General features: G+C 44.5%; 1 protein-coding gene across 2 annotated transcripts in view; it reads left to right on the plus strand.

Moving 5' to 3' along the window:
* The window catches only part of RASSF3 (Ras association domain family member 3), a 76,455-nt gene extending 64,512 nt beyond the window's left edge, over positions 1 to 11,943 (plus strand). For both annotated transcript variants that reach the window (XM_024122843.3, XM_055085179.1), the window contains exons 2-5: positions 2,777 to 2,884; positions 5,332 to 5,560; positions 7,522 to 7,631; positions 10,428 to 11,943. In XM_024122843.3, the coding sequence (XP_023978611.1) occupies positions 2,777 to 2,884; positions 5,332 to 5,560; positions 7,522 to 7,631; positions 10,428 to 10,577 (597 nt within the window). In that variant the 3' untranslated portion in view covers positions 10,578 to 11,943. The remainder of the gene's footprint in view (positions 1 to 2,776; positions 2,885 to 5,331; positions 5,561 to 7,521; positions 7,632 to 10,427) is intronic.
* The last annotated feature ends 3,920 nt before the right edge of the window (positions 11,944 to 15,863 follow it).

The following is a 15,863-nucleotide window of genomic DNA, read 5'->3' on the forward strand; positions in this document are numbered from 1 at the left end:
ATATATATATATATATATATATATATATTTTTTTTTTTTTTTTTTTTTTTTTAATTTATTTCCCTTTTTTCGGGCTGCATCGGGTCTTAGTTGCGGGACACGGGATCTTTGTTGAGGCTTGTGGGATCTTTTCGTTATGGCGCGCGATCTGCTTGGGCTTCTCTCTAGTTGTGGTGTGCGGGTTTTCTCTGGTTGTGGTGCACAGGCTCCAGCGTGCGTAGGTTCTGTGGGTTGCAGCACGCGGGCTCTCATTGAGGCGCGTGGGTTTAGTTACCCCATGGCATGTGAGATCTTAGTTCCCCGACCCGGGATCGAACCCGTGTTCCCTGCATTGGAAGGCGGATTCTTTACCACTGCACCACCAGGAAAGTCCCCAGATACATATATTCTTTTTCAGGTTCTTTTCCATTATAAATTGTTAGAAGATATTGAATATAGTTCCCTGTGCTATACAGTAGGTCCTTGTTGTTTATGTATAGTAGTGTGTATCTCTTAATCCCAAATTCCTAATTTATCCCTCCCCCCCTTACTGTATACTTTTTAGGATATGCTTTGAAGAGTCTTTGGACAGTTCATAGTGAAAAATGAATGTTGAAACAGAGACTGTCTCATTTTCTACTTTAGCTATGGCCTGTAGCTGCCTAATTGTGGATTGGAAGGAGCAGGGCCAGCAGAGAAATGTGAGAGACACGTTGGAAATAGTCATTGGAAGCTTCTGAAAAGTTATTATTATTTTTTAAATTTTATTTATTTATTTATTTATGGCTGTGTTGGGTCTTCGTTTCTGTGCAAGGGCTTTCTCTAGTTGTGGCAAGCAGGGGCCACTCCTCATTGCGGTGCGCGGGTCTCTCACTATCGCAGCCTCTCTTGTTGCAGAGCACAGGCTGCAGACGCGCAGGCTCAGTAATTGTGGTGCACAGGCTTAGTTGCTCCGTGGCATGTGGGATCCTCCCAGACCAGGGCTCGAACCCGTGTCCCCTGCATTGGCAGGCAGATTCTCAACCACTGTGCCACCAGGGAAGCCCTGAAAAGTTATTTTAATCTACGGCTTTTTCTCCCCCTAACCACTGACACCAAAAATAAGACTGCATTGGGGTTTTACATTGGTAGATAGAATGCTCCCAAGGGACTTCGAGGCTTGCTCCTGAAGCTGGGCCATGACCATGCCGTCCCCCAACACTGACCCCCTCAGTCCACACTAGGACAGGTCTGGAATCGAAAAGTTACTGAGATGACTTGTAGTTATCACACCTCTCTCGTGGTCTCCAATCCAGGAACTTGAGACCTGAATGGATTTTATACCCTTAAAGCTCTCCTGCAGTTTCTGTCATGGCCGTTCCGTGTGTATCTATCACAGTAGCTCACAATGCCTAGGTGGGAGCAAACACCTGCTTGGATAACCTCCAGCTGTGAGGTTGGGAAATACCTGCTTGGATAACCTCCAGCTGTGAGGTTGGAGTGATTATCTGGCTGGAAAAAAGGTACCTTTTTTTTTTTTTTTTTTGCGGTACGCGGGCCTCCCTCTGCTGTGGCCTCTCCCGTTGCGGAGCACAGGCTCCGGACGCGCAGGCTCAGCGGCCATGGCTCACGGGCCCAGCCGCTCCGCGGCATGTGGGATCCTCCCGGACCGGGGCACCAAGCCGTGTCCCCTGCATTCGGCAGGCGGACTCTCAACCACTGCGCCACCAGGGAAGCCCAAGAGGTACCTTTTTAAGGGTTTTATTTTGGGGGAGAAATCATCCAATCTTATTGTTCTTCCTCTCTGTCCTGAAGATTGTTAGGACCCTTCATCTTTTTTGAGTTGCTTCTCAGGGTTGAATCTGATTACGCAGGCTTTCTTTACGTTTTCAAACACCCACACGGGAATGGTGGGGTTCTGTTCGATTTAGTGGAAACAACCTAGAGGACCTGGATTAAAATTGAGCTTGGTCTCTTAACCAGTTGGGTTGTCCCCGGCAAGCCACTTGACCTCTGTGAGTCTCAGTGTCCCTGTCTGTAACAAGGGGATGCTAATTAGTGAGGATTAAATGGGGATCCCCTATGGAAGTACTTGGCGTTACTGAGGGTTGGTGGGCTTTGGAATCAGGTTTTTCAGGTTAGCTCCAGCACGTCTGCAGAGCAGTTAAGTTTTTATTAGTAGGTTGATTTACTTCTTAGAACTTGATCTCATCTAGAAACCAGAGTAAGAATGCCGACTTGGTTAAGTTGTTGGGAGAAGTAAATGCAGTATAAGTCAGGTGCCTGGTATACTGGGCTTCATGGGGCCAACAGATTCTGGAGTGTGGCCATCAGTGATTGCATATTAGCCATCGCATGATGTCATGCACTGGTTGAGCTCTTTAGACAAAAACAGTTAGTGAATGTTTCACAGTGATGAGAGGATTTAACTAAAATCTTCCCCTCCAGAGTGTGGGGTGAGACTGGAGGGGTAGGGGTTGAGAGTGGGTGGGTCCAGGAAGGCTGGTTACTTCTATCTCGGCATGAGGGTTTGTTTGGAAGATTAAATGACCTTCTTGGTAGTTGTATAGAATTTGACAGGTCAGTGATTAGTGCCAGTTTAACACTTATTAACTACCATACTTTTTGCTGATAAAAATTGTAAAGCTATAAAGATCATAAAGTTCATAGGATTTGTGTGTGTGTGTGTGTTTGTGTGTGTGTGTGTCAAGGTAAAGTGCTCTGTAGTTGTTGTTATGTGGAATGTGAAAAGAATCCTGGCTTATCTGCATTTTTTTCTGCGATTGCTCATGTGTGACTTGGCTTATTTTTCTTCTAGGATGTGGAGAAAGATAAGGAAACCCACAATTACCTCAGCAAAGAGGAAATCAAAGAGAAAGTTCATAAATACAACTTAGCAGTCACAGACAAGTTGAAGATGACCTTGGTGAGCACCCATACTAATAATACTGTTTAGGTTGACATGTGTTGAAAGACAACTATAAGTTGTTGGTACTACGGTCTGTATGTTTTAAAATCTCTGAATCATACTTACAGAAGCTTAATGGTCAAGGTATACAGGACCGGAGAATGGGATATTTCTGCATCTTTCAAATGAAAGCTGTATCTTGAAGTAACTTTATCTCAAAATCAATCAGCACTTCCTAAAATTTTATTTTAAAACATGTTATGACCCCCAAAGGATTTTTTTTTTTTTTTTTTTTTTTTTGGTGGTATGCGGGCCTCCCTCTGTTGCGGCCTCTCCCGTTGCAGGGCACAGGCTCCGGACGCGCACGCTCAGCGGCCATGGCTCACGGGCCCAGCCGCTCCGCGGCATGTGGGATCCTCCCAGACCGGGGCGCGAACCCGAGGCCCCTGCATCGGCAGGCGGACGCGCAACCACTGCGCCACCAGGGAAGCCCCGCCCCCCAAAGGATTTTTAACACTGAGTGTAATCCCTTGCCTGTTTAACACATGGGCAGTAACTCAGATTCTAATAAGGCCTTAGATAAGTTTTAGCTTGTGTAAATAAATTTGGAAGTGTCAGGAAAAGGATCTTGTGCCCGTGGATTGGGATCTAATTGAGCTCGGATTTTTCTCAGCTGGAGAAAAATGTGTAATATGGAGTATGTAATACTCAGCTTTCTACATTGTTGTTTCAGGCTCCTGCAGCTTTGTGCTGATGCTGTTAGAAGCTCGGTGGGGAGCAAGGGTGTAGGAGGGAGAAGCACAGGCTTAGTGACAAAGAAAGGGGAGCCCAAGGCAGAGCCAGATGCACGTTTCTCTAACTGGTCTGGCCTTGCCCATCCACTTGATGACTTTCCTCGAGGCACCTGCCATCCCTCGGTGCCAGTGTCCAGGGCCCTTGGACCCCTGCCTGGCAGTCTGTTGACTGTGAACTGACAGAGTTCAGCAAAGGACAGGGCAACCACTTAGAACAGGCCCTACTGAATTCTGTGACCCTTGGGGAGGAGCTTTTAAATGTAAACCCTTGTGATAAAGGATCCCTCCCTAGGGGGACTCCACCAAAAAGGGGAGACAGCCGATGATCTCAAGATTATTCCTCATTATTCCAGCAGTCGTACTTCTTCTTCAAACACAGTTTTTATCAAAGCAGAAAAATTCCACATCCCTCCTCTTCCCCTTGGAGATTAAAACAGATGCAAGTTTCCATGTCGCTTCAAAGATAAAAAAAAAAATGTGAAGTGTTGTATAATACTTTCCACAAGAATGAATGAGTGAATTAGTATTATAAATTGACCTTGTGGAAAGGAAGAAAAATAATGGCCTATAAAGCAGATTTTTCATGTTCTGTGTTAACTGTGTCATTTATTTATAACACCTGAAGATTTGTTTAAATAAAACAATGTTTTTTATCTAAACATACTAAAAGTTAAAAGTGAAGACCAGACTATTATAACTATTTTTAGCAACTAAGAAATAATAATTCTACACCAATTAAGACAAGTGCTAAACTCATCAAATTGTGTATATTAAATATGTGCAGTTTTTTGTATGGAAAAATTGTACCTCAATAAAGCTGTTAAAAACATGCTTATATATAGAAGGAGACATCAGTACCATGTTAAATCAAAAAAAACAAGTGCTTGGGAATTCCCTGCCTGTCCAGTGGTTAGGACTCCATGCTTCCACTGCAGGGGGCACGGGTTCTATCCCTGGTTGGGGAGCTAGGATTTTGCATGCTGTGTGGCCTGGCCTCCCCACCCCCCACCCCCCAAAAATAAAAAAGTCAAGCGCTTGTATTATAATGTCTATAGTTCACATCATAGCTTGAATTTGTTTTAAAAATGTTGCTGCTTGAGGTGTCTGAAATGCCTCATATGTATCCCATGCTGTGGCAGATCCCATGCTATATAAAATAGGTTAAGCAAAATTGGTAATCTCTGGTACCACTAGGAATGAAAATAGCTTGTTTTCTTCCCGTCTGCTCCTTGTTACTTGAGTATTTCAAAGTCCTAATTGTGACTTTCCTTTTCTGTGTAATAACTGGTCATCAGTTGATGTTGTTTCCTTTGTGCAGTTAGCCTGGACATATCCCCAAGTTTTAATAAGCCTTGTGGTTTTCTGGGCCAGGGGATTGTAACCTCACCCGTGGACCCTGACCTTTCACATGTAGCTTCAGTGGCATGAGTCCTGGACTTTTCGTCCCCACATCTGCCCTGCAGACCTCGCCTCTGGAAGCACTTTCCTGGAGTGTGTTAACCTCCCCCGAGGTCATTCCCTGAGGGGCAGTCTTGAGTGAGGTTCTGCCACAGAGCTGAAAAAGAAAGGAACGAGAGAAGGAGTGTTTCACCTTCCTTTTCTGTTGTTGTTTTGATATGCTTCTTCCCTAAAATGCCCAGCTAATGTGTGTGTTTTTAATTCCTGCTTCAGAATTCAAATGGGATTTACACTGGCTTCATTAAAGTACAGATGGAACTCTGCAAACCTTCACAGACTTCTGGAAAACTTGCTCCCAGTAGCAACGGCTGTATGAATACACTTCACATCAGCAGCACAAACACTGTCGGGGAAGTGATCGAGGCCCTGCTCAAGAAGTTTCTCGTGACCGAGAGCCCTACCAAGTTTGCACTTTATAAGCGTTGTCACAGGGAAGATCAAGGTACCCTGCCACACTTAAAATGAAAATGGTCCCTGCTTTTATTTCTGTCTTTTGGCCTCATTAGTGGAAGGGAGTGATAGGTGTGTCAGTTATGTCAGGGCCCAGGGCCAGATTCTGGAATAAATGGTGATCACGGTGTGTGCTTAGTGCTTCTTGGCTGTCTGTGTCTTTCACTTGGACAGTTGTGGGTCTTAGGAGCCCAGAGGTATCCATACGTGATGGGTATTTATGGAGGATTTGTGATGTGCACAGGAGGATAGCCTTTTTTCTTTTCTTTTTTTCTATCACTTTGATTTTAATTCTCCTTCGGACTGAAAAGAATGCATCTGAGCTTGAAGTTTTCAGTAGCACATCGACATTGGATGTGCATCCGAACATGGAGTGATTGGTGGCCTTGCATTCCCGAGACCCGAGGATCAGGAGGCACATGTGTATTAGTGCCCATTGCAGACTTATGTAAATGGCACAGCCTTGGGCTCTCCTTTTCCCTTGGCCTGCCTCGCACTAGGCGTTACCCGGGGGCGTGTTGGCACCCTGGCCCCCCGGGGGCGCGTGCAATGGGCAAATAACATTTTGATCTGAGGTCTGCCTGTCTGAACTTAATACCCACAATCAGTGGATTAAAAAGGGAATCTTAAATTACTGCATGAAACTGAATAAGATATTCCAGGTCAGGTCATCATTGAGCAGAAATTGAAACCAATGGTGGACAACAAGTGATTCAGTGATTCACTAAGTGCTAATTTGAAAATGGTGTGTATATGTGAACATTTAAGCTTTCCCTCATTTTTCTGGGTTGAGCCTATAGCAGCTGGAGCAGCAAATAAACTCACCTTGGCATGATGGGAAAATCCTTTGGTTGCCTGGGGATGAAACCCAGCTAGATGCTGAGTATGCTCATGTTTCTTCAAACCGTACTATGGGCTGGGCCTGCAGAGTACAGAGATGAATAGGGTAAGGTTCCTGTTCTCCAGAGGACACAGGCTCAGCAGTGGGGGGAAGTTTACATCTACAGGGAAATCAGCACCTACAATGCAGTTGCATCCGGAAGTACTGAAATAATAAAGGTCAATTCAGATGGCATTTTGTCCTGCCATCTTCTTTGCCTGCCCACCTGGACTTCAGCTGCATAATCTGACAGTGATAGCATCTTGCTGATATATTACCCATATGGCAAATCTTTCAACCCTACAAGGCAATGCCAGTAGTGTGTGTGTGTGTGTGTGTGTGTGTGTGTAGCACAAAATATATGTAGCTGGGCTTAAAGCCACCAGAGCTTCTGTTTGGACGGACTGCTTCGTTTGTTTGTGGCTGCTAATTCTAAATTAATCTGTAGAGATTTGCTTCTAGAGTTCTGATTTCATGTTCTTGGGATGGTATTTTTAAATTGTTTTTTAAAGGGGTTTGCAGATCCTTTTTTTTTTTTTTTTTTTTTTTTGCGGTACGCGGGCCTCTCACTGTTGTGGCCTCTCCCATTGAGGAGCACAGGCTCTGGACGCGCAGGCTCAGCGGCAATGGCTCACGGGCCCAGCCGCTCCACGGCATGTGGGATCTTCCCGGACCGGGGCACAAACCTGTATCCCCTGCATCGGCAGGCGGACTCTCAACCACTGCGCCACCAGGGAAGCCCTGTAGATCCTTTTTTAAAGTTTATTTTACTTTCTAAAAAGAGGAGCAGAATTAATCATAAGCCCATTTGAGGAGCGATACTCATTTAAATTCATTCTTGAGAATGGTTTCCTTTTTAATCAAGGCACAGTTTATATTATGCAGATAGAATGGAAATAGTATAGAATTCATTCCACTGTGGGCTATTTATTGGTAACAAGATGAGGAGGATGGTGCTTTGGTAGCCAGGGTAATAACACTGTTGCCTTGATCTGGGGGCAGGGTGGTGAGGGGTGCTGGTCTGGGGAATGATGTCGTGCTCTGTCTGTGACGTGGCGCTTGTTTCTCACCAGTCTACGCCTGCAAGCTCTCAGACCGGGAACATCCACTCTTTCTGCGTTTGGTAGCAGGGCCCAGGACAGACACACTCAGTTTTGTTCTTCGTGAACATGAATTTGGAGAGGTAAGTGACTGTTCCTTCTTGCCCTGTCTTATTGCTCTGCTCTAGTGACTTTACCATTGCAGAGGAGGACGGGATGGGGGCGGTGGAGGGGAGAAGGGAATGTGTGTGCCTGTGTGTCTGTCTCTGTGTCTGTCTGCCTGTCATGGGAGGAGAGGTTGTCCTGTGGAGGGAGGGTGCCTTCCTGTGTGTTTTTGAGTTGTCAGAAATGAACCCAAAGTTAGCTTACAATATATAATTCTTTTATAATACTCATTTATGTTGGTCTGAGGTGGGAGGAAATAACATTTTTTTAACTTGATCTCCACCCAGAGAGTCATTTTCACCCCTCTACCTCCAAATTACTCTAATCCAGCTGAGCTTTGAAAGTCGGCACTCTCCATATGTTTGCTGCTAACCAAAGCCCCCAGGCTCCTTCGTTCTAAAGGGAAGTAAAAGGAAACGCCATCTCTACTACGAAAGACATTTAACTTTCTAGAATCTTTCTTTTCCTCTTTGCCCAGATGATTAAGAAATTATGTTTCTACGTGCATCATTTGCCGTTTTCCCTCCAGAGAGGATTGTATTTAGGTCAACTCAGTTGAAGGAAAAAGTCCTTCTAGATCAAGTGTCACTTGAGGAAATCTCTCAAGCTCTGGGTCTCAGCCTTTTGTCTGAAATCGGAAGTGGCATGAATTGTCCGGGTAGAACATTTTGTAATGCAGTGAGAATAGAGTTTCTAGGTTAAAAGTTAGGAAACCAAGACTGCTTCCTACTGTTCCTCTTTTTAGATTCGGAGCACGACCTTGGGTAAATGTTCTAATCTTTAAAGTCCTCAGTTTTAAAATCTGTAAAGTGGGACTAAAGACTTGAAAAGTTGGTTTTGAGTCGCAAATTAGAAATGTATGTAAACATGCTTAGTAAAGAGTATGTTTATATGTCAGTGTAAATTGGAACTTAACTAGGAAGTTTTAGGAAGACAATGATTTTGGACATTTTGGAAGCTTCTTTCGATTCTCATGTTTTGAAATTTTTAAAATCCACTATTATTTTGGGGAGAAAGCTGGGTGCAGAAGTGTAAAATTTGGCTTCTGAGTTTGGCACATAGCAGCCTTCCCTCTGCAAGCCCAAGCCAGACGCATCAGCATAGTCTTGTCAGCGTCTTATCTTTCTTGGTGCTGGTTTCTAAGTGTTGCACGTAGTTTAGTGCAGTTGGAGCTACATTGTCTGGGAGGGAATTATGTTGGCTTAGTTTTGAAATTCACTTTACATTGTGTTCTCATGTTCCGGACTGCTGTTCTGACCTCTGTATTGTGTTCTGTTTCTCAGGTTTTCAAGGTTAACTGAATTGAGGGAAGAAACTTTCCATAGCTGTCAGGTAGTGGGAGGGAGATGATATTTTATAATATCTTACTTTGAAGAATTTATGTGAAAAGTAAGATGTTAATTTTTAAATTAACAATATTCTAATGTAGAAAGTTCTGCTCTCCTGCTTCACTTCTCATTTTCTTTAATAACTAGCTCACACTCAGTCTCTGAGAGCCTTCTGTCATTGGCCCACTTGGTGGTTTTATTCTGTCTCCTCTCTCTGCACCTGTGTTAGGTTATCTCGTCTTTTCCCTACCCCATACCCCTGGGAATCCCCCATCAGAAATTGCTCCTGGCCGAGACAGTGATTCTCAGCCCAGAGTCCAGGGCCTCCTTTTGGGAGGGGAGGACGTGTAGGTTGAAAAATTTAAAAAACCCTCCCAGGTGAAGCCGTATACCCTTCTTGATACTTGCTGCTTAAATTTAAAAAAAAATTTAAAGAAAAACCCGACAAACATTTATTTTGTGCCTGCTAAGTACCAGCTGCTATTAGAGAAAGAGAACTCAGAAACTCAAGGGCCAAAGACAAAGCCCAAATAGTGAGAAGTACAATAGCTGCAGTGTAGGCGAGAGAGATACTAAGCAAATAATTATAATAATTTTTAGATCTTTTGTGATCAGGTTGTGTTCAAGGCTACCAGAGCTCAGTGAGAGCCTCTAATAGACTTAATCCTGGCTGGGAGAGAAGGGGAGGAAATCATGGCAGGCTTCTTAGAGGAAGTGGCATTTAAGCTGGGACTTGAAGGTTGAGAAGGAGTTCGCCAGGCGAAGTGGAGGAAGGGAGAGCATGTGCAAAGCCATGTCAGGTAATTAGTGAGGGGCGTAGTGAGAGAGATGTGGCTGGAGAGGGTAGGGTCTTTCAGACTTAGGAGAAACAACCAAGGGAAGCCATTGAATGATTCCAAGCAGGGGAGGGTCATGCTTAGATTGGCATTTTACAGAGAGTATTCATATTCAGGCTGGCTGTTTGGCAGAGCTTGGGTGGCTGTCCCAGGGATGGAAGAGAAGATAGCAGTGGACAGCACTAGGGAGAGCTGCCTAGGAGGTGGTGAGATTGATCGTGGGAGCTGGGAAAGAAGGCAGTGACAATGAGGACTCCCCGTAGAGGGAAGGTGGAGGGAGTGTGGAGTTATCTCTCATGCCTCTGGGGGTTAGAGTGTCTAATGGACTTAGGGATAAGGAGGACTTTGGTCTTAGAGCCCTTTTGGAGGAGGCTGGGAGGATGGGAGCAGAGGACGATTGGAGTGAGCCGAGCAGGGAGTGGAGGGCGTGGAGGTCTGGTCGGGAGGCTCAGCTCTTGTCCACCAGGACTTCCGAGAGGGCCGGGCAGTGCTGGGCAGTGTGCGTTGGGAGGGGAGGGCAGCCACACCTCCCTGTGCTGGCATCCGCATTCCTAAGTCTTGATGCTGAATTAAACACCTGGCAGTTTTTCATATTTGTGTTCTCTCACAGTGGGAAGCCTTCAGCCTGCCAGAGCTACAGAATTTCTTGCGGATCTTGGATAAGGAAGAAGATGAGCAGCTACAGAGCCTGAAGGAGCGCTATGCGGCCTACAGACACAAGCTGGAAGAAGCCCTCAGTGAGGCCTGGAAACCCGGGTAAAGCGTGGGGCTCCCTGCCCCTTGGGGACAGTGCGGGACCGGCGTGCAAACCAGCAGCCAGTGTGTCTCTTGTCGGAGGGCGGTTTTCTTGCCCCATGATGCTAGGGCCTTTCCCCTTTAAAAATCTCTAGATCTAGTTCCCCAAACCGGTCACACAGCATCCTGCACCTTGGGCATCCTCTGTAAGGGATTCTGCAAGCTTGTTCTCTTAAGGCACTGCGGTGTTACCTCTTGGCAAGCTGTGAACCTGTAGTCTCATCTGGAGCATTCTAGAGTGTTTTGAAGCATGGACTCTGGGTTTTTTTTTTTTCCCTTTTGTCTTATTTTGTTTTAGTTATTTTAAGTATGTGATGATGATGTTAAGCTTAAGGTTGTGCAAATGATTTTTTAAAAGCTTAACGAGGAATCTATCTGAATACTTGTCTTATGTTGAAACTACCTGTGTGTTATTGTTTTGTTTTTTTAAAAAATGTCACAGGAAACGATCCATGTGAATTGAAGGGCACAGGAAGCTAGGAACTCTGAGGAACTGGTGAAGGATTTTGGAGGAGTCTGACAGAAAGTAAAGAGCAAGTTTGGAAGAAGGTGGGGTGGAGGTGGGGAGCCCTGATGGGAGGTGTTTTGGGCAAGTGGATGGTAGAGGAGAAGGTGAATTTGCTTGTAGACGAGTTAAAAGCTTTCAGTTTAGAGACGTGAAATCCATTGTCATATTGCTTGACAATGTGAGTGAGTAGAATGTGGGAGCAGAACCAAAGAAAGTAGGAGCTGAGCCAGAACGGGGGACGAACTGCAGCTGACCAGAGAAGGCAGCTGGATCTTTCAAACAGGGACAGAGCCGCCCTCTCGGTGGACCAGCGCACATGGTGCCTTGCTTCCCGGAGTGGAAGGTCTGATTGGTGCAGCTTCTCTGGCCCGATGGGGCAGTGAGCATCTGCTATGACTCCTGTGAAGTGACAGTTTTCCCCCTGAGGTCGTTTTCAAAGTGGAAAAGGAGTTTGGGGAGGAGGCACTTGCCCTGATTGTTAGCATCCAGGGGATTTGTCAAGTGAGGAGCTCCCAGTATACTTGGGACAGTCACTCCCTCCTCTCCCTCCCTTCTCCTCCCTGCTTTCCCTTCTCCCTTTGTCTTAGCAATAGAAGTGCGATCTTACATAATGTAGAACAGAGGTATGGATTAAGGACCCAGGACAGGCAGACCCTCAGTTCCAAAGGGTGACCTGACTGTAAGGCAGCGGGCAGTGTCCACCCCCAGCGGACCACCCAGGAGGGGGGGGGGGTTCTTTATGGAAACATTTTAACAGAAGTGCATGTTCCTGCAAACCAAAGAAATGCATGTGCAATAAGAGCCTTCCTTAAAGCACGTTAATAACCTCATTTTACGCAGCAGTTAATCTGAAAACAACAGGAAAGGTGTACTGTGCCAGTCTATTTTTAGTCTAGATATTGTTTGTTTATAAATTCCCAAGGAATTGTTAACACTTTGGTGACACCTAATGGATTCTTTTTGAAATTCCAAGGTGCTTCAGTTCTTTGCCTCTTAAGTGAACTGTGCCTTTTTTTATTGCATTTCTGTTCTCTTTTTGGTGGCTCTTCTGACTTTTCAGAGAACACCCGTCTTGCTGGAGGCGGATGTAAGTGTCGCTTCTACTGTGCCACACACGTACTGAGACAATCATACCTTCCTAAGCTTTTAAAGGAAAGTTGGAAAGAAAAAAAAAGTAGAAATAGCTATAAAATATGTATGGCACATCTTGTTTAATTTTGCATGTAAGTTCTTTTTAGTGCATCAGTGAGGTTTTAGTGACATTGTCATCCAACGCTTTTACCTTCATGTTCAGGGAACGCCTTCATGATTTTCATACTGGTTTTACTATTCAGATGATGGCTTGGGTGTGAGTGTACTGTTATCGACCACCTGGTCTTTTAATTACCCATCCCAGTAAGTTCATATTTTGTGAAGCCTTTGTTTCTCAGATGAAGACACTGTTAGAACCTTAAAGTAGTAGCTGATGGGTATCTGTGAAATTTTTTTTTTTTTTTTTTTTACTTGAAGTAGATTGTCTAAATTAGGCATCCTCGTCTGTATTATCCAGGACCTTGCTCATTGTCATGTGCACTACAAGTTGCAATTTGGAAAACTTACTGTGTTGAAATTCTGTCGGTTCACGGTTCTTGAAGACCGACGGTCTCTCCCAAACACTGGTGACTGCAGCAAATCATTGTACAAATTCTTATGTTAAATTAAACTATCTAAGCTTTGCTGTAATACTGTTTTCTCTTCAATATGTGATGGTACAGGAACGAGGTTAAATGAAGCGGTAGTATTGCAGGGGAGCATTTTAAATCGCAGAAGCAAAAAAATTATAATATTTATAATTTTGATGAGTTTATTTTTATGGGGAAGAGTTTTCTTCCCTAAAATTGTTTCTGGTATGGCAAATCGTTTCCATTATTAAAAGTTGAACTTGTTAGTTGATGTTTGTGTGTTTTTATTTATGGTTATACGCCAGATAAAAGAAGGTCACGGGGTGGGAGGAGCTGCTTTTGCAGATACTTGGGGACACGGGCTGGAATATGACAACTTTCACTAGGTTTGAATGGGGCACATTTGTTCTCCCAAATGTCATTTTTTCCTTTGCCTTATCCTCTGGGGAGAATAACCAGAGGTGAGTGTCTGCCCGTACAACACATTCCTAAAACAATTGTTTTGTGAAATATACATATATTTACAAGTTTATAAAAGCATGTGAATAGGTTAAAAATTATTATAAAGTGGCTGCCCTGTGACCACTACCAAATAGAACATTGTCTCTTTCTTAGCCTCTTCCTTCACCACCCATTCCTGCCCAGAGGCCTCCTACCCTTAAAATAGACCACTTTCAACATTAAAGTATCTTTCTTAGAGTCAGTGTGACTGTCTCACATGGGATGGGTGCACAACTGCTTCTCCTCTTAGGCTTCCAAGCCTGCTGGAGGCAAGTGGTCTTACTACTGCACTGCCCCCTAGAGGCACTGGCGAAGCAGGTGCAAGTGTTTGTTTTTACTACCGCACTGCCCCCAGAAGGTGCAAGTGTTACTACTGCACTGCCCACTAGAGGCACTGGTGAATCGGTAAGGAGGAAAACATTTCAAGTACCATAGCTGCTTTGTAAGTGAAAATATTATGGTAGAAATGATGGCTCAATATAGATCTTTTTCACCAAAATATCCAGAAGAATCTAGTTTGGAAGTTTGGCCTGGGTTACTACCCAAGGTGCAGTGGGAATTTTTATCCCTTAAAGGGAGTTAGCTTCCTGCCCTAGGAACTTGTTACCTGTTGATAATAGTTTAAATGAACATTCTTATGTTGCAAAATTAGTTCTCAAGAATTGTACACTGTTTTGGGACTCTGTCAGGTGATCCTGATTACGAGTTTTGTGTTTTTGAAAGAAAGGGGAAAGTCTCTATACAGATCTTCATTAATCTACAGTGGGGTTATTATGTTCTAATAAACCCATTGTAAGTTGGAAATATCGTAAGTCAAAAGTGCATTCCATCCACCTAACCTACCGAACGTCATAGTTTTGCCTAGCTTACCTTAAACCTGCCCAGAACACATACATTAGCCTACAGTGGGGCAAAATCATCTGACACAAAGCCTATTTTATTAGAATAAAGTGTTGAATATCTCACGTAATGTACTGAATACTGTCCTGAAAGTGAAAAACAGGATGGTTGTCTGGGTACAGAATGGTTCTAAGTATATTGGTTGTTTATCTCATAAACAAAAAATATCACTAGCCCGGGAAAAGATCACAATTCAAAATCCAAGTAGAGGGGCTTCCCTGGTGGCGCAGTGGTTAAGAATCTGCCTGCCAATGTAGGGGACACGGGTTCGAGCCCTGGTCCGGGAGATCCCACATGCCACAGAGCAACTAAGCCTGTGCGCCACAACTACCGAGCCTGCGCTCTAGAGCCCGTGAGCCACAACTGCTGAGCCCGAGTGCCACAACTACTGAGCCCATGTGCCTAGAGCCCGTGCTCTACAACAAGAGAAGCCACCCAATGAGAAGCCTGCGCACTGCAACGAAGAGTAGCCCCTGCTCGCCGCAACTAGAGAAAAGGCCGCGCGCAGCAACGAAGACCCAACGCAGCCAAAAGTAAAAATAAATTTTTAAAAAAAGATCCAGGTGCATTTTCTACTGAATGCGTATCACTTTCATATCGTTGTAAAGTCGAAAAACTGTAAGTCAAGCCATCATTAAGTGGGGACCTTCTGTACTATAATAGCAAGTTCAAACACAGTGTTTACCATGTGCCAGGCATTATTCTGAAAAGCTTAATATGTATTAATTCATTTTCTCTCCCATGAGATAGGTATTGTCAACATCCCCATTTTACAGATGAGGAAACAAACGCATTGAGGTCCAGCAACTTGCCCGTGGCCCCTCTGGGAGTGAGTGGCTGAGCCGCCCTGCCTGTCTGCCGGCTTTTCCTATAAGCTCTACCTAGTTTTTCAGTAAAACTACCTGTGAAGGGCCCATTAGGATGCCTCGAATGGGAAGTTCATCTGAAAGCAGGCCTCTTTAGGCACAGTTGGGGTTTGTGGCTTGATGTCAGAGTGCTCTATCATCCTTTTGTTGTTGCTGTTCATTTAGCATTCCATTTAAGTGATTATACTATGTTAGGTAGAAGGAGACGCCTACCTGTGTTTTTGTTTACAGGTTCTGTTGCGTGCAAGAAACTGACAGAGCAGGTAACCAAACCCCGTGTTCTCACTGTAATTAGTAAAATAATTCCCTGGAACCACCAGAATAATAGCTTCAGGGAGGAGTCACAGTTCCCAGGAGCCACCAAATACTTGCAAACGCTGGAGTTTCACTCCCTCATCAAGGATGGTCCTCTCCAAAGAAACATGGGAAACTAAGTATTCAAAGTCTTGAAAGTATACACCTGTGTGGTGTGAATCACTACTTGCTTAATTAAGTGCTAAATTAAGAAAGCAGCTTTGTATAAGGATGGGGGGAGAAATGGGGCGGGGGTGGGGGGGGCGGGGGTTGGTGGTGGAAAGGAGTGGGCAGGTTAAATAACTGTGAGGTAAGATGTATTAACTCCATCTGCAGGGTTAGTTTGTTTTTTTATTGGAGTATAGCTGCTTTACAATGTTGTGTTAGTTTCTGCCGTACAGCAAGGTGACTCAGCCACATGTATGCATGTATCACCTCTTCCTTGGATGTTCTTCCCATTTAGGTCACAACAGAGCATTGAGGAGAGTTCCCTGTGCTAACGGTCTGTTCTCATCAGCTAT

Source organism: Physeter macrocephalus, chromosome 6 (assembly GCF_002837175.3).
Source record: "Physeter macrocephalus isolate SW-GA chromosome 6, ASM283717v5, whole genome shotgun sequence".
Taxonomy (NCBI): domain Eukaryota; kingdom Metazoa; phylum Chordata; class Mammalia; order Artiodactyla; family Physeteridae; genus Physeter; species Physeter macrocephalus.